Source organism: Macrobrachium nipponense, chromosome 46, assembly GCF_015104395.2.
Source record: "Macrobrachium nipponense isolate FS-2020 chromosome 46, ASM1510439v2, whole genome shotgun sequence".
NCBI lineage: Eukaryota > Metazoa > Arthropoda > Malacostraca > Decapoda > Palaemonidae > Macrobrachium > Macrobrachium nipponense.
In genome coordinates, this window is record NC_061106.1 from 31,651,940 (window position 1) to 31,675,709 (window position 23,770).

At 37.5% G+C, this 23,770-nt stretch overlaps 1 protein-coding gene across 3 annotated transcripts in view; it reads left to right on the forward strand.

Moving 5' to 3' along the window:
* LOC135214873 (matrix metalloproteinase-14-like) overlaps positions 1–23,145 on the forward strand; it is a 39,604-nt gene extending 16,459 nt beyond the window's left edge. Inside the window, exons 2-13 of one of the 3 annotated variants that reach the window (XM_064249294.1) lie at positions 11,571–11,675; positions 11,914–12,046; positions 12,715–12,815; positions 13,596–13,800; positions 14,448–14,596; positions 15,273–15,417; positions 15,932–16,068; positions 16,286–16,426; positions 16,561–16,704; positions 17,105–17,218; positions 17,340–17,418; positions 20,625–23,145. In XM_064249294.1, the coding sequence (XP_064105364.1) occupies positions 11,571–11,675; positions 11,914–12,046; positions 12,715–12,815; positions 13,596–13,800; positions 14,448–14,596; positions 15,273–15,417; positions 15,932–16,068; positions 16,286–16,426; positions 16,561–16,704; positions 17,105–17,218; positions 17,340–17,418; positions 20,625–20,788 (1,617 nt within the window). In that variant the 3' untranslated portion in view covers positions 20,789–23,145. The other 2 variants (XM_064249297.1, XM_064249296.1) reach the window with 2 other exon arrangements.
* Positions 23,146–23,770: the final 625 nt, after the last annotated feature.

Sequence of the window (23,770 nt, forward strand, 5' to 3'; positions counted from 1 at the left end):
TCTGTCGTCTGTTGGGGAGTTGTGGAACTTGTGTTTATGTGTTTTATGGATTTGCAAGTTTTCTGTATTTTATGCAGAGGAATTGAAGAACGTGGAGGTAGCGTTAGTATCCAATTGTTTATTTACACACACACGAGTATACGTATATATATATATATATATATATATATATATATATATATATATATATATATATATATATATATATTTATATATATATTTATATACATATATACATTGTATATGTGTATATATGTGTGTGTGTATGTATATAAGTGCATTACATATACTACGTGTTTATACATACATACCTACATATATATATATATATATATATATATATATATAGATATATATATATATATATATATATATAAACACATTATATATACGCTAAATATACTAAATGCAAGAATTTCAACCCGAAACCGTTAAAAACAGTCAAATCGAGGACAATTATCATCGAAAGGGACCCAAAGTGTACCCCACGACACTAATTGATTGTCCTTCAATAACGCACTAAACAAAAACGAACTCGGTATTAATGGCTGCATTTTCCCGCGACGTTCCTTTGATTGACAAAAAATCAATCGCATCTCTGATCAGCTGACTTTAGTTTCTCGTCTACAAAATGCTGAGTTTATTCGTCTCACAGTGAACACAGATACAAGGATGAGTGTAGTTGTGCATTTGCAAGACGAGCAAGACTAGGAAGGAAAACAGTTCAGCAAAGAGTAGAACGTACTCTAGGGGTACAAACAAAGCCCATTAGGAAGCATGCAAGGGGTGTGAACGTACACACACACATATATATATAATATACACATATGTGTGTACGCATACATTATATATATATATATAAAATGGTAGATAAATAAGTATATTTATATATAATCGTATATTGATGTTTCGTTTACTTCCAAATCATTTACGGTAATATCGACTACTTACGATATAATAATGGTAGCAAGGATGAGACGTAATCTAAGGTTGAGAGAGAGAGAGAGAGAGAGAGAGAGAGAGAGAGAGAGAGAGAGAGAGAAGCATGATCATCCACGTGACTTGAGTGGAAAGGATGAACTCTACGACTCACTCAGACTTCCGAGTCATTTGCATAACCTGTTTTTAAGTCTCTCTCTCTCTCTCTCTCTCTCGGCCTTGGCTTCAGTCCACTTCTCAAGTTCAGATATATTTCACACCGATCATACTATATAACAGCGCAATATTATTGAATCTTTAGACATTTTCTCTATTTTGCGAAGCATATGTAATGCCTCATCTACAGTGACCAAGGTTTCTATATTTTAATGCAAAGCCATTTTGGGTTTTAGATTAACCTCGAATTCCAGTGTGTAAGAGCTGTGCTGGAAACGTCTTCCAAGGTCACTTTAAATAGCATATATTCTTAATTCTTTTACCTCACGTCGTTGCTTGGTTTCGCGTTTTCAAAAAGAAAGAATGAATCATGAGATCTTTCAAATTTTAGAAATGAGATCTTTTGAGCGTTAGAAATAGTGCGTGGTATTCATCTTACCGGAAGAGAGGCAGTGAATTACGTTGAGCCTAAAGTACAGGCATCGTAATATTTATCATCTAACGGGCGTTCAAATGCAGGCCAACGTCCAGCACTCGACTTGAAGACGGAGAGAGGCCAGACCGCTTGCAAAGCAAGATGACATACTCATGCAACCTACGCAACCTTTCTCGCCCGCGCGCGGGAACTGTCGCAGGAACAATGGAGAGATGTGAAGCCGTATCACCAAGACTCGATGCTATACCATTAGTCACGTCATTGGAAGCTGGGTGTGCCATCATCCCCCTAACGCCCCCACCCCACCCCCACCCCCCAAAACCCGCCCGCCCTCCTCCTTTTCCCCTTCTTTCTTTTTTCCCCAAGCGGATCCGGAAACTGTAAGACCCGGATCTTCTTCTTTCCAAACAAATATATCGCATTTTGGATCGCAAACTTTCACCTCCTATTGACAGCGTTTTCGCCCAGAAACTACGCCCACACGCATCCCTGTATTATCAGTCCTTTCTCGCTTTAGTCATCTCTCTCTCTCTCTCTCTCTCTCTCTCTCTCTCTCTCTCTCTCTCTCTCCTGCCATCACCGTGTCTGTGGAATGTATAGGACTTCCGCACGACTATTTTCCAGGAATGGGATTGGCTGTTGAACGATGACGTCACGTTCTACCTGAACTGAAAGTACAGCTATGTCCCATCGGCGATACAGGTGGATATTCAGAGTGACGGGGCTGCGTTATCACAACAGCCCAAGGGGCAAAATCAGATGCTAATGTTAAAATCGAATTAACACACATGTCACTGTTGGTTAAGAAAATTATGAATGATAATATATTTAACATAAGCTGGGCAGGTAAAAGATACGTATGTGACTTACATACACACGCACACACACACACACACACACACACATATATATATATATATATATATATATATATATATATATATATATAGATTTATAGATATTATATATATGTTTTAATACATACATACATGCATACACACATATGTTGTGGCAATATATATGTGTGTTGTTGCCCTCATCACTGGGAATTAATGAATAGTTCAAGTGGAAAGCTGAAGTCGTGACACATATGTATATATGTATATATATATATATATATATATATATATATAATATATGTAAACATATACTATATATATATATATATATATATATATATATATATATATATATATATATATATATATATAAGTATGATAGGAGGCATGCATGTGCACTTGAGTTTCAAACATCAGATATACCCAACCAAAAGAGGAACAAGTCACTGGAGGGTGCTGGAAGTCCTCTTTATTTTGTACAATTTCCCTCTCCAGTAAACCGCGACGAAGAGAAAAACGATAAAGAAAAAAACGCGGAGGAAGGGAAAAAAAAAAAAAAAAAGTCCCATTGCGAAACTGCCGAATGTCACCTTGCGTGCCGGTGATACATTCTTAACGTAAACGATTCTTGCTATAACTCAACGAAATGATTCTGCTGACGTCACGGTTCCGAAATCAGAGTTCTTGTGATATTCCATTTGTCTTAAGGCATAGTAGCTTAATAGGGCTGACCGTTCTGCCTTCAAAGCATTCTTTCATGCTGGGTAAATCTCGACCGTTTTGAAAGGAAGGGTTGACAGGTCGGATTTATGTATGAGTGGTTGATCCAGTCATTTAAATTGCCGAAATTATGGATTAATCACATGCATCAAGCATATATATATATATATATATATATATATATATATATATATATATACTAATATATATATATATATATATATATATATATATATATATATATATATATATATATATATATATATATATATATATATATATATATTGTTTACTTGTTAAAACGGGCTGTTTACTTGAGTGTACTGCTTTGTTATTTGTTAAAATTAAATAGAATATCAAAGGTAGACCGTCTACTAAAGCAGCACCTATATATATATATATATATATATATATATATATATATATATATATATATATATATATATATATATGTGTGTGTGTGTGTGTGTGTGTGTGTGTGTGTGTGTATGTGTGTTTGTTTGTGTGTGTGTGTGTGTGTTTGTGTGTGTGTGTGTTTTATGTCAATCATCAAAGTTGCTGAATGAAATCCTTACATACATACATACATATAAGCATTAAAATAACAACAAATAAATCTATGAATCAGTAGCTAAACAAAAATAAACACACTTTTTTTCGTCAAAACTTGACTATCGAACCCAAATCGAGTAATGAAAATACACTCAAAATAAAGATTTATGACTCAGTAGCTTAATAGCTTAGAAACGGTCGAACCTAAATAGAAGTGGCAATAAAACCCAGACATGATCACGTGTAGCATGAACCACAAAGGCGAGAGCACTGCTGCATGCCGCCAACAGACGCAGAAGAGGTAAGCATGTGTACCACTAACAACGGTGTCTGAATAGAGAGAACCAGCGTTTCTGGCAGTAGCTACGTGTACAGGGGAACAAAACATTGACCTCAATTTTGCATATAGAAAAAGAAAACCCACAGAACAAAACAAAGAACCGATGACTATCTACAAAAGCGTTTATAACTGTGTATCTCAGCCTCGACCTTTGTTATCACTGACCCCTCATTTTAAAACAAAGGACTGTCAGAAAACGTCGCGCTCCTTCCGGCGCATCTAAAAGCATCGCGGACTCTGTAAACTAGTTTTTTTTTCATCGTTATTCTCATTAATATGTGTCACTCGGGCATCTCCAGTCTCAGTCTCTCGCCCGGAAGGTGCCGGCGTTGACCCCAAGATCGATCACCAGGTGGGGTTCCGCAAACGTCGCATTGGAACGTTTCTCACGTGGCACTTCGTTATTAACTCGGCTTGCATTCGCGATGCCACGAAGTTTCCGGTTAATATGGTTTTCTTTCAAGCGATTATCATGCTAAAATAACCGTTATATTACTGAGTTTTTTTTACAGCACCTAAATACAGAACAGTTTTCTAACAGTTTAGTTGCAATTACGAAAAATTCAACAATGAAGAAACCTTAGCTAGGTGAACTGTCGAACGAATTGTTGCACCAGGCTTTAAAACTGCTGTAACAAATAGGGTTACTGCTCACAAAACTAGCAGGGGAGCCAATCCAATTATTCGGGCCTCAAACATTAGCAATAAGGAGTCACGCATTGCGTCAAATATTGTATAGTCTGGATGTTTACATCAGTTTTAGTCTTTGCATAATGATGAGCAAAGGTACAATTAAGATGTGATAATAATAAATAAATAAATTAGCATAAGGGGGAAAACATGGTTCTGAACGACTTGAGGCAGTCGAGTTATTAAGAGTGAAAATAGCCAATCTGGCGAAAGAGACTATAAAATCGGAGGTGTTGGGAAGAGACAAAAAATATGAATTGAGAGGCTCTGAGATCTCGAGAGCACGGTGATAAATACAAGCTAGAAATCATTAGTACAGTTTAGATAACGAGGGTCGATGTGCTGCTAATGAGGTTTCCAGGCACGTGCATGATGCGAGCGCTGTTCAGGATTAGGCCTGCCTGCCAAGACAAAATATGTGGAAGAGAACGGGGTTTCGTATTTCTCTAAAACCAGCCACTTGATGGAAATGGCATTGACCACCAATCCTACTAGAGGCAGATCGAAACAATGTCCGACAAGCCCAACACATCTAGAGTGTATTATGTCCCTGACGACAACAGAGAATATTGTCAAAGGCATCATTGCCTTTGTTACTTTCTTGTCTGGTGACTTTGGAAGGAAATTCTTCGCCGTATAACGGAGCCATCCGTAGTCCAGGTGGAAGGGAAATGCTGTTGACTGAGGAAGTGCAAAGCCTTGTTGATAAAAGTGTGATAAACACGCCGACGACGATGATGATAATACCGCCAGCTAACGCTCCACGCCCATCCTACCTGACCCCTCTCGTCTGACGCCCATTATAGGGATTTAGAAAAAATATAATAACAAATATTGTCACACCACATACACACTCAAACACAAACGGCAGTTCTAAACATAATTTTTAAGTTACCTCCAATTGCCATGTAAAAATTCTGAAATCGCCAATCACGTCCCCAAAGAATTCCATAATCGACTACGTATCGGAGTTTTACCCAAATCTTTATTCTTTTTTGACATTTTCGCATTCTCATTCTACTTACACAGAAATCATAGCAAAAGTATTCAGTTCTTTAGTCAACGTTACCAGCAAGATAATCTAGTAGCATGGAGCTTTAAATGCAGCCATTTAGCGGGATCCTATATATGAGCTGGCAGCGAACCCTCGGCACGTAATACTCATCAATGTTTTGAACAAAGAGCGGCAGGCGTTTCGGTTTATACCGAAGCAGAATTATGGGACGGTGACCTGTTTAACGAATAATAGAATAATGGAAATATATAATTTTAATAAGATTGATTCTCCTCAGCGAAGGCCCATAACTGGAATGTTGAAAAAAAAACAGGTTTTGTCATTTCTCCTACTTTTGTACCGGTGGTCACAAGGGTGGAGTACGCATGCTCCTGGCAATCCCCGTTCTGCCAGCTTCCGGTCAGACGATGGCATCGCCAAATCCCTCGTTACTACTGTCACCTGGATATCCCTTTATTCTGCCTGGCCATCAATAAGGGTGATCACGATTTAATCAGCGTGACTGAACATCGTTTTCCGCTTCACGTAACATAACTGGAATGAAGGCGCCACATAGCCGTAGCTATTGAACAGGTAGCAACGTTTATTCGCAATCGCCAATCGCACGTTAAAAATTTTGTTCGAGTATATCTTAATTTAACCAGACTGCTGAGCTGATTAACAGCTCTCCTAGGGCTGGCCCAAAGGATTAGATATCATTACGTGGCTAGGAACCAACTGGTTACCTAGCAACGTGGCCTACAGCTTATCGTGGGATCCGAACCACATTATATCGTGAAATTAGTTTCTAATCACCAGAAACAAATTTCTCTGACTCCACGTTGGCTGAGCGGGGACCAATCGCAGGTGACGAAATAAAAAGGAAACCAAAATGGTTAACAAGACAAACTTCGAATGATGAAAAAGAAAGAAAGAAAGAGACTGATAGTACCAACAGGCTTGAAAAGGACAGTCTACAGCAAGAGGAAGAAGCACAGACGTGAACGGCATTCCGACAACGATTGCTCCATAATTGCTCTCCTCACAAAGGAGTCATTATGAATCTTTAGGCATAGTCGTCAGTAAAGGACGAACGAGATTAAAGGAAGTTCGTTTCTTGAGGCTGTTTGCGGCTGTGATCGCTAATCTACCAGGAGAGGGAAGTCTATTCTCGGAGGACACAAACCACCGCGGAGTGGAGTGGCAAACCGTCGGTGGTGGGTGGTAGGGGGATGGTACTACATGAATATTTAGAGAGAGAGAAGAGAGAGAGATAACAGGATGGTTAATGGTTAGAGGGTTCATTCATGAGATTTCGTGATGAGAAGTGCTTTGGGGTCACTGCGAATTAAGATCATCTTATCTTCAATAGCGCGAAGGTTATAATTATGTAGCTGGCTGGCCTAGCCAAGGATTGCAACATGCAACTCTTAGTTAAATTCATAATTTATAAACGGAGTGAAACCATGCTTTGACCTTAATGGATGACTAGTGTTGCCCGTATATCAAAATTCTTTCCAATGCGTAATGTTTATCTTCTCGAAGCGTTTGAAGCTAAACAAATAAAGAGGCGCTGTTGTGGTCTCCACCGTGAATCACTGATTCTCATCTACGTAAAACAGCGGTTGCCATTTGAAACGTGAATTTGTAATCATAAATCTTATTTTCTCCTCATTTTTTAAAGTATATAACTTGTAATTTTATGGGCCGTAATGACAGCAGAAGGAATTACCGTGTAAATGGAAGGAATGACGTTACAAAACTAGTTTAGCCAATATTGTGCTAGGCATCAGAAGACGTCTAACATATCCAGCACATGTAAATAAAAGTAAATGATTTCAGCTTATGTGGTTAGCATTCTCATCGTAAGCCTTGACAGTTGTGGTAGTGGTCATGAATCCAATTAGGCACTCTAGGCTAATACCATCCCCCCCCCCCCTCCACTCATGGCCGATTATTGTGACTTCCTCGTGAAGTCCGAAAGTGCGCTTGTTGGGAGCCATTTCAACGCTAAACAGTCTTCATTAAGGTCTTGCAAGTAAACATTCATTGATAAAGTAAGTGAATGACTTGGATCTGTGCTTCACTGTACAAATTACATTAAAGCTCTCTTCATTACAACTCTCTCTTATATTTCCAAGACGTGGTACTAAGGTTTGGGGCCGATAACACCTCTTCGTGTATTTTTGGCCTCGGAAATCCGGTCGGGCATCCCAAAAGCAGTACTAGATCTCGCAAACTTTGGTACCCGCGAACATTCACCTTAATTCGACACAACACTGCCACACTTAACGTTACGTAAAATTGGGACTTGAGGCGTAAATAACTTTCCACTTTAATTGACGAAAATCTCTTAGATTAATTTGTAAAATCTTCATTGAAATTACGTACCTGCGCAGTTGTCTAAGATTACCAAAATAACACCGCAAAACTTTTATCACGTTATTACTACATGCTGCTTAAAATAACTATCTATCCTGTGTTTTCATACACAGAAACGATAGAGAACAGACGTATAATAAATTGTAAGACTGTACCTGCGCAGTTGTCTACGTTATTTGTACCATTATCAAAGTAATGTCGCAAAATCATTATCACGTTATTACTACATGCTGCTTAAAATAACTATCCTGTGTTTTCATACAGAGAAACGATAGAGTCCAGGCGTGTAATAAATTGTAAGAACGTAATAACTATTTAGACGAGTATGGGGAGCTGTCCTCTCCGTATCCCAATATTCCTTTCATCTTGTACCCTGGGGAGGCTACGGCATCAGGTACCTTTGCTACAGATTGTTTACAGATATGGACTACGTGACTGCAATGTAAATGATACATTAATGTCCAATGCTGGAACGTAAAAACGAGTTCGGGATATTTTAGAAATTGTCAAATTTGTTAGGCCTACGTCAGATATTCAAAACATAAATAATACATTAGAAAAAAACACACTTAACTGCCTGATTCAACTTGATAAGGAACAACACAAATCATTATCGATCTGTGTAAAGGATTATTTAATAAGGAACCAAAAGTATATTCAATCGTGGAATGTATTTCTTCAATTATGTCAAAGAAATATACTATTGGCTTTTGAATTAATCTATCTATCTATCTGTCTCTGGAGCGAAACTAGCGATCTGTGGAACGACTGACTGTTCTCCACGGAATACCAATGTGCAATGTCTTGACCTTGGTGTTCACAGGCAACAATACCTATTGTTACGTTTTATTTTCTCAAGTCTATGTTTTGTAATTGATCGCTGGAGGTTTTTGATAACGAAATGTGGTTATTTTTAGACTTTTGGATGCGTAAATATATATATATATATATATATATATATATATATATATATATATATATACACACACACATATATATATATATATATATATATATATATATATATATATATATATATATGTATGTATGTGTGTATGTATGGTATGGTGTGTTGTGACTAAAAAAGCCTTGGTTGCCGCTACCCAAGCTTTATTGAGCCCAAACACAAGTAGAACTACAGTACACAAACCCCGTAGCACTATTGTAAAATGAATAAAACTTCTGACTGCTCTCAAAATAAATCCACGACACTGCAACTTACTAAATATACTTAACATCAATATACATACACTTCCTATGTAGAGACTAATACACAAATAAGCCAAGCGAGAGGGATCTTACGTGCGTGGACAGCCCCGCCAATCCGTGATAAACAAACCCGAGTATGACAACATGCGATGACAAAAGTATGAAAATACAAACGACAAAAGTATGAAAATTCAGTACAGTAGAGATTTTTATTCGAACTGTAATCTCATGTGATCCCTGAAGAAGTGAATTAATTTTTTTCATTTTAGCAAGCAATAGTTTGTTTGTATGTATGGTGTTTTTACGTTGCATGGAACCAGTGGTTTTTCAGCAACGGGACCAACCACGTCGAGAGTGAACTTATGTCACCAGAAATACACATCTCTCACCCCTCAATGGAATGCCCGAGAATAGAACTCGCGGCCACCGAGGTGGCAGGCCAACACCATACCGACCACGCCACCGAGGCAATTAGCAAACAATAGTGACACAATATACTTTTACCTAAGTAATTCCCACGTACGAATTGACCACGTACGTGATGATTTCTGTTAATTGTAGTATTTGTTAGTGTGTTTTGTAAACGAAAAGCACGGTTTTTCAAAAGACCGGTAAGAGGGTGCCAGGACGTAATGTAACGAATAAAAAAAAATATAAATATAAGCAAATGTTTGTCGAATTCTTGGTAAGTCATGAGAGTTTGTGTTTGTGCGCGCGTCGTGTGTAACTTTCAAGGGCACACGAATGAGATGGTGCGGTTGGATGGAATCGATAGTATAAAATTACCAGAGTAAACGACATTTTACCATGATCAAACTTCTCGTGTCTGAAACCTTTCGAGACAGAAACTGACGTAGATTCTTTGTTTAAGATGAAAAAAAAAAAAAAAAAAAGGCTCTCACAGTCATATGTCGTTTGTTTCAGTACCTGGAAGATAAAACCAGCCCATTACAATCGCAGGAAGTTTACCTCGGAACAATGATAGGCGAATATCCAACGTAGCAGTTTCCGGGCCCATAATGTCACCCTGGCAGCTTTGCCTATTATTGTTTATCGATGACACTGAATGATATTTCTTCACGGGCTTCCGCAATAAGCATAATCTTGCAATCAATATTTTGTGTGTACGTGTATTTGTTTGTATGTGTGTGTAATTGTTCATATGTATATTTATTTGTTCGTATGTGTATGCATGTGCATGTCTGTCTCTGTGTTGTTTACCTAATTTCTTAGAAGTCAGGCTAAATGTTTTATGTTCCCGATATAAGAATTCTGTTCATGATACACAGAATCACGCAGATGCCAACAAAAAACCGACTCCCGGAGAATATTTTATCAAAACGCATTAGCGCGATCCCGTTTTCGTGATTTCCAGATGCCCAGCTGTGTACGAACACATTTAGTCTCAAATAAATGCACTATTCTTCGTTAGTCCCTCCCGCGCTTTGATAAGCTTATTCTTGAAGAATTATTTATAATCTTATGCCAGATAAGTAATGCTTTAATATAGCAGGGAGTGCTTATCTCTCTCTCTCTCTCCACCAGTGCTGAAAAAGCTGAATATATTTACATCTCCTTTCACCACATGTTAGCAAACAGACACGGATAGAGTAAGCCTGACATTGGTTTCTCCCACCATGCAGCAAGGACACCGGATGATCGGTTATTTGTGGTTGCCTATTGGCCCTATTCAACCCTTCCATTTTGGCCATTGTCCCCAAAGATATCGGTGTTAGCGATTTTGTTTCTATATCTTTTAATTCTTCACCAATGCGTACATACGGTGTGTGTGTGTGTGTGTGTGTACACGCGAGTGCACAAACACCGGGGAATATAATTTCTGAATTACAATTAAAAGAACGATCAGAGTTTAAGAAACTTGTAACTGTTGAAATATGAGCCTAGTGCTATACCAGACAACAGAAGATACATTATCTGGTTCTAGGTACATTGTGAATGAAAGCAAATTTTGAAATCATCTCCCATAATCCAGGTCATTTTTCCAGCTCGTTGAAGCGTTTGTTTCTTTTTCGTCTGAGTGAATTTGCATTTTGCTTTTAAAGACGCGAACCGCAAACAGAAACACAAGCCTGCTCAGGATTCCACTTTTGGGTGGAAAATAAATTCATTATCAGTGGACTGTTTCTTTTAATTACTGCCTTTCTGTTTTACATAGAACACAAGATCCTGGAAATACAGAGGGCGTTAGAGAATCCAGAACTAGAATGATAAAAATACCGATTCCTCATTGACCTATCTTTTTAAACTTATTTCTCTCTCAATGAAGTCTCTCAACCGATTCTCTTCTTTCAGATGTACTTAACGAAATTCGGCTACATGGATCCAGCATCGACGAATCCCAATTCAGGCGCTCTGCTCTCCGCGGAATCTGTGCACAAATCCATCATGGAATTCCAGGTAAATGCAATAACTCAATAAATAATAGATTAAGCACGATTAGACCAGAGACGCCACCTTATTCCATGACCTTAAGTATTTATGTATATATATATATATATATATATATTATATATATATATATATATATATATATATATATATATATATATATATTCCAATGTCATTTGATATCTATGTCACTCATCACCTGCAGGAAATATGTTCAATAACAGCCTATTTCCTTCCTATCAAACAGGCGTTCGCTGGCTTGAACCAGACGGGCCAACTGGATGATGTGACAATCGAGATGATGAATACGCCCCGTTGTGGTGTCAAGGACAAAGTCGGTTACGGTTCCGAAGCCCGAAAGAAGCGCTATGCCCTGCAGGGTAAGTTATGTCGCAAGGAGGAATATATTTTACTATTTTGTTAAATACATATTTTTTATAGGTATACATTTAAGTATGCATGTATATATATATATCTTATATTAGTATATGTATATATTTATATATATATATGTATGTATATATATATATATATATATATATATATATATATATATATATGTATATATATATATATATATATAATATATATATACACGTGTATGTAAACATAAAAATTAATCTACTTTAATTATGTTATGAAAATCGTTAAGTATATCCTAGTTTAACCAGACCACTAAGCTGATTAAGAGCTCTCCTAGGGCTGGCCCGAAAGATTAGATTTTTATTTACGAGGCTAGTAACCAATTGGTTACTTAGCAACGGGACCTACAGCTTATTGTGGGATCCGAACCACATTATAACCAGAAATAAATTCCTCTGGTTCTGCATTGGCAGCAGCAGGGAGCGAACTCGGGCTACCAAACTGATAGGCGAGTACATATCCCGACTCGTCCAATGAGGAACAATCCGGTTATGAAAAGTATCCGAACATCTAGACCTAACCATAAATCGAAAAAAATACACAAAATCTTGTTTGCTTCCTGTGCCTGAGATACTTAACGGATTACACAAAGTAAAATAGATCAACTTGATTTTTTCTTCCCCAGGATCCAGATGGCGTGTGCGTGACCTCACATACAGAATCACCAAGTATCCTAAGGCTCTTCTCAAGGCAGATGTGGACAGAGAAATTGGTGCAGCTTTCAAGGTAAACAAGAGTCACTGATGTCTCCGTTAGAATACAGAAAGGAATGGAATATAAAATTTAGGCTAAAGGCCTGAAGCCATTCAGCGCTGAAAGGCAAACTTAGAGTAGAAAGGTTGGAAAGGTGTAGGAGGGTGGATAAAAAGATGGAGAGGTACAGTAAAAGAAATGTAAAGGGTTGCAGCTTGGGGCCGAAGGAACGCTGTAAATAACCTTTAGTAATGCCTACAGTGCAGCGCATGAGGTGCGCCGATGACATTACCCTCCTACGGAGAGCAATGTCATGAGCATTTGTTGAAAGACATGACTTTCATTGCTTGGTCCTTGCTATGGCTTCTCACTAACTTGGTAAATCATTCAACGATGGGTTGATCCCATGAAGACATTCATTCCTATAAAAAAAAAATTCACCTTGAATTTTCACAAAATTAGTTATATGTGTATCTATTTATTAATCTATTAATTTATCTTCTTTCCTCTTCTAATAACTGATCTCTTCTTTCTGTAAATTTTTATTATGTTAAGTAACTTCTTTCTATGGAGCACCAAGTTCTTTGAAAGCTTGTATTTCAAGTCATTGGACACTTTAGAATTGTTCCATATAAATAGGGGTTTATCTTCAGAATAAAAATAGTAATAATAATAATAATAGTTCACAATTGAATGTCTTTTTCCATATAAGGCCATGTCAAACGAAGACACAAGGTAAACACCTGTGTCAGCCAATCGGCCTATATTGGCCCCTGCCACGAACTCAAATAACAGCAAATCCTCCTGCCACAGGTGTGGGAAGACGCCACCAACCTCAAGTTCGAAGCCGTGAACGGCGGCAAAGTCCACATCGAAATCCGCTTCGAAAGAGCCGAGCACGGTGACGGAGACCCATTCGATGGACCAGGGGGCACCCTCGCCCATGCCTACTTCCCAATCTACGGCGGTGACGCTCATTTCGACGATACTGAAACCTGGACCATTGATAGCTACAAGGGTAAGTAAGGTTCATATGAGCCTTCATTTGAATTTATTTGAATATAGAATTTAGGCCAACGGACAAGCACAGGCACCTGTGAGGTCATTCAGCTCTGAAAGGGAAATTGACAGTAAAAGTTTAGAAAGAAGTAACAGAGGAGAGGGTGGACAGTAAAAAGGAAGAAAGAGTTTGAAAGAAGGTACAGTAAAAGGAACGAAAGGGGTTGCAACTCGGGCCGAAGGGACACTGCAAAGAATCTAAGTAATGTCTTCAGAACACTGCATGTGTTGTTGAAAGAGAAATGTGGTTATTCTTTGGATATTTTGCTTCCCTTACGTCTATGGTCCTGAGTAAATACTATAGTCTACTCATATTATTAAACAAAAAAGAGTATCCTCAAGACGTCCCATCATTTAAGACGCCTATGAACCTGAGTAAATAATATGGTCCAGCCATGTTATGGAAAATAAAATGTTCTTATCTCTACGATTATTATTTATTTCACCACTTTAGACGTCTATGGAGTTGAGTGAATTATATCCTCCTCTCGTCTTGCTGAAAAAATGTGATTATCTTCAGATATTTCCCCTTGTAATTGCTCTGTTTACCGACTCCACTATGGCGTCTGTGGTCATCATATACTGAAAATATGCACAATTTTCCAGGTACCAATCTTTTCCAAGTAGCAGCCCACGAATTCGGTCACTCTCTTGGACTGTCTCACTCTGACGTCCAGTCTGCTCTCATGGCTCCGTTCTATCGAGGCTACCAGAGGAACTTCAAGCTTGATAAAGATGATGAATTGGCTATTCAGGTGAGCACGAATTTGCAGTAATATCTTAATTTCTGTTGTCATCATGTATAAATTACTTACGATCAGTGCATGGCTGCTTGTGAGGTTTTTTAGTCAAATATCACCTTTCCCAATAATTTCTCTCTCTGCAGGCTTATTTCCCTTTAGACCCCTCTTGGATTTACAGTCTGACGACATTGTGTACGAAGGTTTTCAGCTGAAAGTTTAAAGAAAGATAGAACGAAAGAATAGCCAACATATATAATATATATATATCTATATATATATATATATATATATATATATATATAGATATAATTAATAATACTATATATATATACACACTCGACCCTTACTGTTCGCAGATTCACAAGTTATCGACTTGCCTATTCGCAGTATTTTTCACTGCAAAATATTCACTAATTACTATATTTTCATATCATTTACATGAACAATAGCAGTTCTAAGGGGTTTTAATTAATCGCGGATTTCAGCTTTCTGCGGGGGTCTGGTACCCATCTCCCGTGAATACGGGGGTCTACTATATATATATTGCAATTGAGTTTTTACTTGTAGTCCAACAGAAGTACGCATCTTAAGACAAATGAGAGCGTACAAAATCTGCAAATCAAAATTCACTAATCATACAGTCTACAGAAAAAATGCTCTTGGTCTCATCACTCTTTATCTCTTGCAGGCTTTGTATGGAGAAAAATCAACAAGACCCACTCCACCTACAGCAGCACCCACTGCTTCAATTCCAGGAGATGGCACTCTTTGCAGTGACGGAAGAATCGATGCTATTGTTACCATGTCAGACAAAAAGACTTATGTGTTCAAGGGTACGTATCAGTCAGGGGTGCCCAGTTTTAATCTCTTAGGTGCGCTTTAAATTTAATATCTAGGCCATTAAAGTTTTCTGTCCAGAAAACAGATATTTTATATTCTACCATGTCAAAAAATTCTATTGCGACTCATATTTCTTCAGGTTTAAACTTACTTTCTTTGCTTTGGAGCCTGACCCAACGGTATCTACTGCTTTCTGACAATTCATGATAAAATGAAAGAAAAAATCATGTGCATATCTGCAAATAACTGAAACAGTTCCATTCCCTCACCGTAACTGTAACCCAGAAAATGACATAACCCGCCTCGGCATAAAACGACGTAACCTCAGACGTATACTGTAACCCAGAACCAATTTATTTTTTTATTTTTATTAAAATATTTGAAAAGCGACGTAAACTCGGAATGATGTAACCTGTGGACTGTCTATAAAAATCCAACCCTAGTCTTTCTTCAAAACTAACGACAGACCTGGAAATTTCAGTCATCATCATTTATTTATCATTTCAGGTTCTCAATACTGGAAGCTCACAGACAACGGTGTTGCCACAGGTTATCCCCGATCCATCTCAAGGGACTGGGGTGGTCTTCCCTCTAACCTTAATGCAGCATTCACATGGACCAATGGAAAAACTTACTTCTTCAAGGTAAGTAATTTCCCTCATCACTAGACAAGATTATGCACCTCATGATGTCTGTTCAATATTTTTGTTTAGGGTTTGCAATAATTTCAAACACATATGGTCCTTATGTTTAGACATATAGAGCAAAATACCTGAATGCTACGTTTTAAAGGAGCAGGGGACCCATTTTAATATCCAATGTTAAAATTCAGCCATGTGCTAACCATTCCTAATTTGGCAGGGTGGCAACTACTGGCGCTTCACTGACTTGGTCATGGACTCTGGTTACCCCAAATCTATCAACAAAGGCTTTGCTGGAATTCCTGACGACATCGACGCTGCCTTTGTATGGTCTGGCAATGGCAAAATTTACTTCTTCAAGGTATGTTAGAATCGATTGTAGATGATAGAGCTAAGGGGAAGATACAAATAATTACCTACTTGTGGAGAAAGGGTAAAAGGAATATATATATGATTACACAAACACTTTGATCTAATTGTAACCACGTTTTACAGGGCGGAGATTACTGGAGATTTGACCCCAGTCAGCGCCCACCTGTGAAAACAAGCTATCCTAAACCTATCTCCAACTGGGAAGGCCTTCCTAACAATCTGGACGATGCTCTTCAGTATGAAAATGGCTACACCTATTTCTTCAAGGTAATTAACATGATAATCATTATAATTATTATCATTATTCAGGGGATCAACCCTATTTATATGGAACAGGCCTGCAGGAGCCACTGACATGAAATTCAAACTTCCAAAGGAAATCCCAGATCATAGGAAATACTGAAAGAAGAGATCAGTTATTAGTAAGAGAAATGAACAATGAACAAATAAGTCGATGAAAATGTAACAAATTATTAAAAGTACAAGAATTGTTTTAGGATAGTAATATATTGCATCTTCGCTTGAACTTCAGAGATTATAATTGCCCAAAGTCCTCAGGAAGAACCACTTTGCCCCGTACGATTAAAAAAAGGAATTACTGGTAACAAGTGGTTCCAAAATTCTTCACTTAATAGTTGGAGAGTAATTTAACGTGTTGTCTCTTCAGGATGGTCAGTATTACCGCTTCAATGACAGAGCCTTCCGCGTGGACAGCGCTGACCCTGCCTTCCCTCGACCTGTAGGAACTTGGTGGTTCGGATGCCCAGCCTCGGGGTCCCAGGTAAGATGAATGAAAGGCAAAAGCTGATAGAATACATTTTCGAAAATCATGAGAGTTTGGTCAGATTTTTTTGCTGAAATATTTATTTTACTTATTTGCTAATCAGTTTTATATATCTTAGGTGGCTACAGGAGTACAGCATGACAGAGGGGATGTCCCATTGCCTAATTCTGATGCCCAAGAAGACACTCTTGATGCTGGTAAGTGACAACATGATATTTATGTACCCAGAAAGAATATTAAATAGATTTTGCTGTTCCTACGGAGCTATTAAGCATTGGTAAATCATTTCTTATCTGTTGCAATTATAATTATACAAATGAAATAACCGCTGACTTTGCTATTAATATACAAAATATATATACTTTTAACAATCAATGGACTAAACTCTAGAACTTATATATGTTCTGTAATTTCATTTTGTGTTTAATTTAATATATGTGATATCTGTGTGAATTATGTTCTCCACTGCATACTAACACACTCTTCTGTGCACGCTTCTAGTTGTGTTTGGTGGGTACTCTTAGAACTAGTGCATGATGATATCCTTATTGTCAAGTTACTGATATGAAAAGAATTCTTTCTTAACCGAATGATAAGTACCAATTATTTACTTTTTTGTAGCATGCTACCTTAGTCTTTCATATTCATAATACAATGGTTAATTCTAGTATTAAAGAAACTGCATAATAATTTTCTTAGTTCTGTAAACAGTAATTCACGCAATCTGTAGATTGTTTTTTTTTTTTTTACTTTTTATATCAAAAGCTACAGTGATCTTTAAGATATTTGTACTGTTCTCAGGAATTTTTTTAAACTTAATATTTAACTTGAGTACTACTCTAGGCCTTGTGCACACTTTTCCTCATATTTGTACCTGTTTTCATGCTTTTCCACCTTTGATATGCATCTTGACAAAAGTATCTGAGCAATGTTTTCTCTATTTTCGAATGATCTTTGAAAAAAAGACCATCAGGCATACGAACTCACTGTTCAGATGTTTTGATTTCGACTTTCCCCTTCATGTAAGCGCTCTTCTAGGAACGCTGTAATGCTATTCACATTTAGTTCACGTAGCTTAGTGCCTTCCTGTGTCATTCTCAAATAGTTTCAAGGTTCACCATCAACCTTTATATAAGGACTGTTTCATAAGGTTATATACCTCTCCACCTCGTAAGACCAACCTCTTCAACCTCTCGTCAGAGCCTCTTCAGGGGGTTCCAGCATTCCCAAAACCTGTGCACTTTCAGGTCTTTGATCTACTGCAAATTTTTTCACGTCTTCTGTTTTTATCTTTCCCTTTGCACCTCTTGCACGGGCAGATAAGCACTTTTTCATCAAAAAGAAAGCACCCAGAAGCAGTCGGTCTTGTCTCTAACTGGCCAAAGCTAGCTGAATGGTATATATTGTGAACGGACTATCAGATATCCAAAAATGTAACACTGCCATCCCAAAAGCTCTGGACATGCATGATTACTATTCATAGACATTAAACTCATCGTTTCTGCAGAAAAGGAGCAATATCAAAGCAAGAATTCCTCATTAATCCTGTATCTATATTGGTTTTTTATTCATTGTAAGATAAAGTAAACATTATTAATTCAGTGACCACATCTTGCTTGGACTTTCTCATTTTTTCTGATGCTTTGATAATGTTTAGTCTCCTCCTTGCTTGTCTACAAAACTAAAGATGAAATGCCTCTTCCTTTGCATTACAATGTAACCTGCATAGTTTAGATATTTGTGCGTTTCAGCAATTCCCTAGTGCTTGAGAAGACAATAAGTTGTTCATTAGTAACTTAGTACTGGCACCCTTTCATCAGCTCCAAATCAGCTGTGCTTTCTTGACAATAATCCCTCTTTGTGATTTCGTCTACTTGTGCTGTTTTGTAAAGCCCTGAATAACAAAAGAAAGAATAACAGTCTTTAACATTTGTCTTCGTAAAACTGTAATACTGTAATTAGTGTACTCTAATGCAGTATGTAAAGATTTATCATATCAAATTTGATCATGAAAATATCGCCATTGTTTTAGAATTTGTCCAAATTTTATAAGTTTGTTGGATGAACAGGAAACACCGAAACATAATTTTATCTAGTAATAAGTTCAAGCTTCGGCAGCAAATTAGATTCTTTCTTTATGAATTTAGTATTTCCACTTAGAAATTGTCTGCCTACTTGTAGCAATAAATGTCATTTCTAAACCGCGGTAAATTCAGGATGATGCAGTGGTATGGTAATGAATGTGTACCACTTTTTTGAAAAGAATTTGTCAAATACAGATGGAAATCATTTAGTTAGATTTTCTTGTAGAAATGAAACACTTGCTTAAAATTCAAAGCGACATGAATCCAAATAACAGTTTTTCTTTACAAGTTTTCATTAATGCTGAAAACAGAAAGCTTTAGCTAAACACCATGTTGCTTACTCAGTGATTCTGATGTGAGTCACTGCATGCAGATAGAGCAGTAAATAAGAAAGATATAGAGAAATTCTCTGTAGTGGTGATTTGGGACTTCATCCTGCAGGACGTTCTTCATCTGGCTAAGAATGCATGAGGGACCCATTTGGCCTGAGATGAGAGCACCAGGCCAAGTGTCACCAGCCTCTGCCTTTTCCTTGCCGCAAGTTGGACTACAACTGTGAATGACCCGCATGCTTTCTCACCTTGCCCGAGGCACCGTGTTATGCGCTTGATGTTAACTAAAGAGTAGAGAGAGCCTTTGGCAGACTGCTGAGAGGTGACCTTGTCTTATGTGGCAGTTTCAGACTAAGCACCTGCTGACGACACCGCTCAGCGCCTGATGTGGCAGTTGCCAAGGTCTATAGTCCAGTTGGTGGTACCAGTGCCTGCCAGAACCCCTGCCTGCCTGCCTGGTGAGAGGGGCTACTCCTTCCCATTCCTCCTCCTTCCAGTCATCATCAACTTTTTTACCAGTGTCATTACCAATAATGTATTCCTTACCAATTACTACTCACTTACCTATTTTATTATTTTGCTCTAACAAATGCGCCTGCTTTCGTTCCCTTCCCCCAGATTTGCGTAGAAATCTGGGTGTTGATTCTATATCTGCTAGATAACTGGTCATTTTGAAACAATAAAACATTTCTCGCCAAAGATATGTGCAGTTGGCTACTGTACACATGAACGTAACCAGTTCTTGGTTAGGGTGTATCATGTATATTATCATAGTTGTATATCTGATATATATCGATGCTTCTGCCTTTCAATTTAGCTCTTACTAACAAATAACTACAATTTTCCTTAACATTCATCTCCGAAATATTAACGAAGATGTGCTACTTTTGTTGACGAGAGAATGAACCTGAGTGAAAGAGTGACCGAGTGCGTTTGCTTCTCATGGCATGCGAGTAATGTTGACGATGTCAACTGCCCTTTCCCCAGACGGCTCAGAGGATGAAATTGACTACGATGATTTGGGATTCCGAGTTGGAGCAGCCAAGAGTAATGGTTATCAGGAGGCTTTGGATTCGTTTAGCCCGGCTTTCCTTCCCCAGCCTATTACTCTTGTCCTGAGCGTCCTTGCAGCGCTTCTCCTCAGAACATAAAGAGAAAGGAGTTAAGATACGAAAAGGATCAAGATGCCAGTTGTAGTTCAAGTCTGAATTCTTACCATTTCATGTTTTTCCACGGCCAACTAGACAAGAAGAAAAAGAAGAAGAATAGAAGAAAATTATATTCGAAGAAATTCATGTACAAATTATTTGTTTTACACTTTTTTTCCTATTCTACCAAACCTTTAACTCACTTTCCTAACTCCTCATCTCATTTTCATTGTTATTCTCTTCTCATATTCTTTTTTTGAATTGTAATGTGTTATCTGTGATTTTTCTTGTAATGACATATTTTAGAAAGTAGTGTTGATAATACATGTCAGCACTACTGCTGTTTAAGATATTTATTAAATAAAGAAATAAGGTAAAATGTTATAAGATTTGTTAACAATGTCTGTTGATTAGGTGCAGTGACAAATTAATGTAAGAATTTGCAATAATTGCACGACTGTGTTAAAACTTCCTTAGCCAACTCAGCAATACAAGACGTGCCTTATGAAGGCATATGTTTCTTCGGTCACATGTGTTGATGGAAAACTACTGAGCATGTTTGGATGATCTCATTTGCGTCACAAGGATGGGTGGTATGGTGTTAATGGTCACATACTTTCAGTTCAAGCAGAATTGACTGACAAACGTCAGCAGACCATGGGTCATGAGGAATCAACTCGACAGACGAAAGCCTTACAAATAATATTTAAAGTATTACCTGTTAATATCTCATAGATTGTTGTTTCATGAAGCAATCAACAAACTGTTGATAGGATCACTTTAGACAGCCTTTCGTCAACAGCTGATTGTCTGTGACTGTCATGAAGACAAAGTTAGGATAGAATCTCTTATTGTGATGAAAAATGCCAATAAGTAATGAAAGACGTAGAGAAGATTGTAAGTTAGCATACATAATAGTGTAGAACATTTTTACAACTTTGAGATTTCAATGCTCTTTATCTAAACTGTTTACCTACACAAACTTTTCCCAAGTATTCCAAGTACTGTACTTTTGCCTGTCCCATTTCTGCAAAGAGCCAATGGTTCCCAGTCGCCAGTAGGGAGCAGTGGCATCAACTTTTCCTGAATGTTCAAGTTTCTGCATTTCGACAGTTCGCAAAAATCGTGCATAATTCTTCCTCTCAATCTTGAATCCATGTTTGAGGAACTTAGGCCTTTTCTAATCCCCTTTTCATGCTGAATATAATACAAGTAGTTTTGACTAGACAATTCTAAGTGAATTACTGATGGGGGAAATTACGACTGCCTCGTCACTACAACAATGTAAACAGTGTAGCCTTTAGGCCAATTTATTTCACCAAAGAAATAGACTAAGACTTTTTCAGTTCAGTATACAAGACTTTCGGTTTGCAGGAAACGACTTGTTTTTTTTAATTATTATTATAAAGCTTACCTCTATTCAGTACAGGAAAAAATATCAGGTGTGTTTTGCAACGACAATGTGATAGAATCAATGAGAAATAAATGATGATTGTAGAAACAATTCAGAAAGTCTCCCTAATATCCTGTGTGAGCAGAATTATTACAAAACCCGCTGCCTCGAGTGAACCCATTAGACCTAATCACTACTCATACGAAATTCAGGAAACTTAAGGGCAATTCCTCCGGTTTTCGTCTCTATATAAGTAAGTTATTGTAGGAATTCTTCGAGTTCATGCGTCAGGGAGAGTTGGCAAATGTTCTGCGAGTGATTTGTGTGAATGTGATTTCAAAATGGTGCTGAAGTATTTATAAATTCTTAAGTACTGTCACAAGTACCGCAGGATGGATTGATATTCCGAATGGCATTAGTAGCAGACTCTGCTACAAAGCTAGGAAATGTTTCTCTAGATTTACAAGCAAAACTTTCATGAGACTGAGTACATTCCTTCATATGTCCGATTTACCTGAATTCTCACTCACGAGCGTCAGTAACACTAACGTTGAAATGGTTTATTACATGAAAGTAATGATAATATCAGTATTGTTAAATAAAGTCAATTAATAACTGTGGGGTTTGCTGAAGATTTGTTAACATCTCTTGGTTTTAGGAGATAGGCATTATTTTGGAGGGAGAGAAACAGCGGAAAGGCTTATCTTTCATAAATCCTGACTGACTCAATTCGTTGGGTTTTTAAGTCTGAAATATTAAGGTTTCTACTCAGTTCATTTGTTGTTGTAAATATTTTGTACAAATATTGCATTGATAGGGTTTGTGTACTTTTTTTGTAATTATAATTATTATGATTAATATTTTCATTTCATTCTTATTGCCTGAGAGGAACATTTTATCTCTTATAATACTCTATAATATTTTCTTCGCTATATCACCCTATTAATGAATAAATCTTTTTGTATTATTTCTTCGTGTTATTTTCCCATTTTGAACTTTTTTAATCAAACGAAGAAACCATCAGTAGAAGGTTTCAGCAACTTAAGGCTTCAGTGAAACTATTAAATCACAGACATGATAAATATCTAGCTATCCGATTCTGAAAGGTAGAATAAAAATGTTTACTGAGAAATGCTTCTTGCAAGAAAAACAAAACCTATCTGCTATAACAAGAGTACTAAGTTTCTACAAATGACGTAGAGAGAAGATTCTGCAGCTCAAACAAAAAACAAGCAATGCTTGGCCTTTGACCATAATCAGCTTCATGAGCGGAAAGAATATGGCAAATATGAAGTGTGTAAGTCGTATAATTCAAAATTTATTGAGCTTAGGAAAAAAAACTTCAACCTTCACAGTCGAGCGGGCCAACAACAGAAGGCGGAACCTTTACGCTCCTGAACAGTAAGGCATAAAAAGGCGAGGTATTGGTTGTGTTTAATGTAACGTCCGGATGACCATTAAACTGTTATATTAAGCCGAGATGATTGCTCTGGTTGGGCGTATCAATATGACAGACCAGACTTCAGAGAAAATTCTGTAGGAAACAAAATAATGGTGATGCTATTATATTGCAGAATATGCTTCGTAAGTAA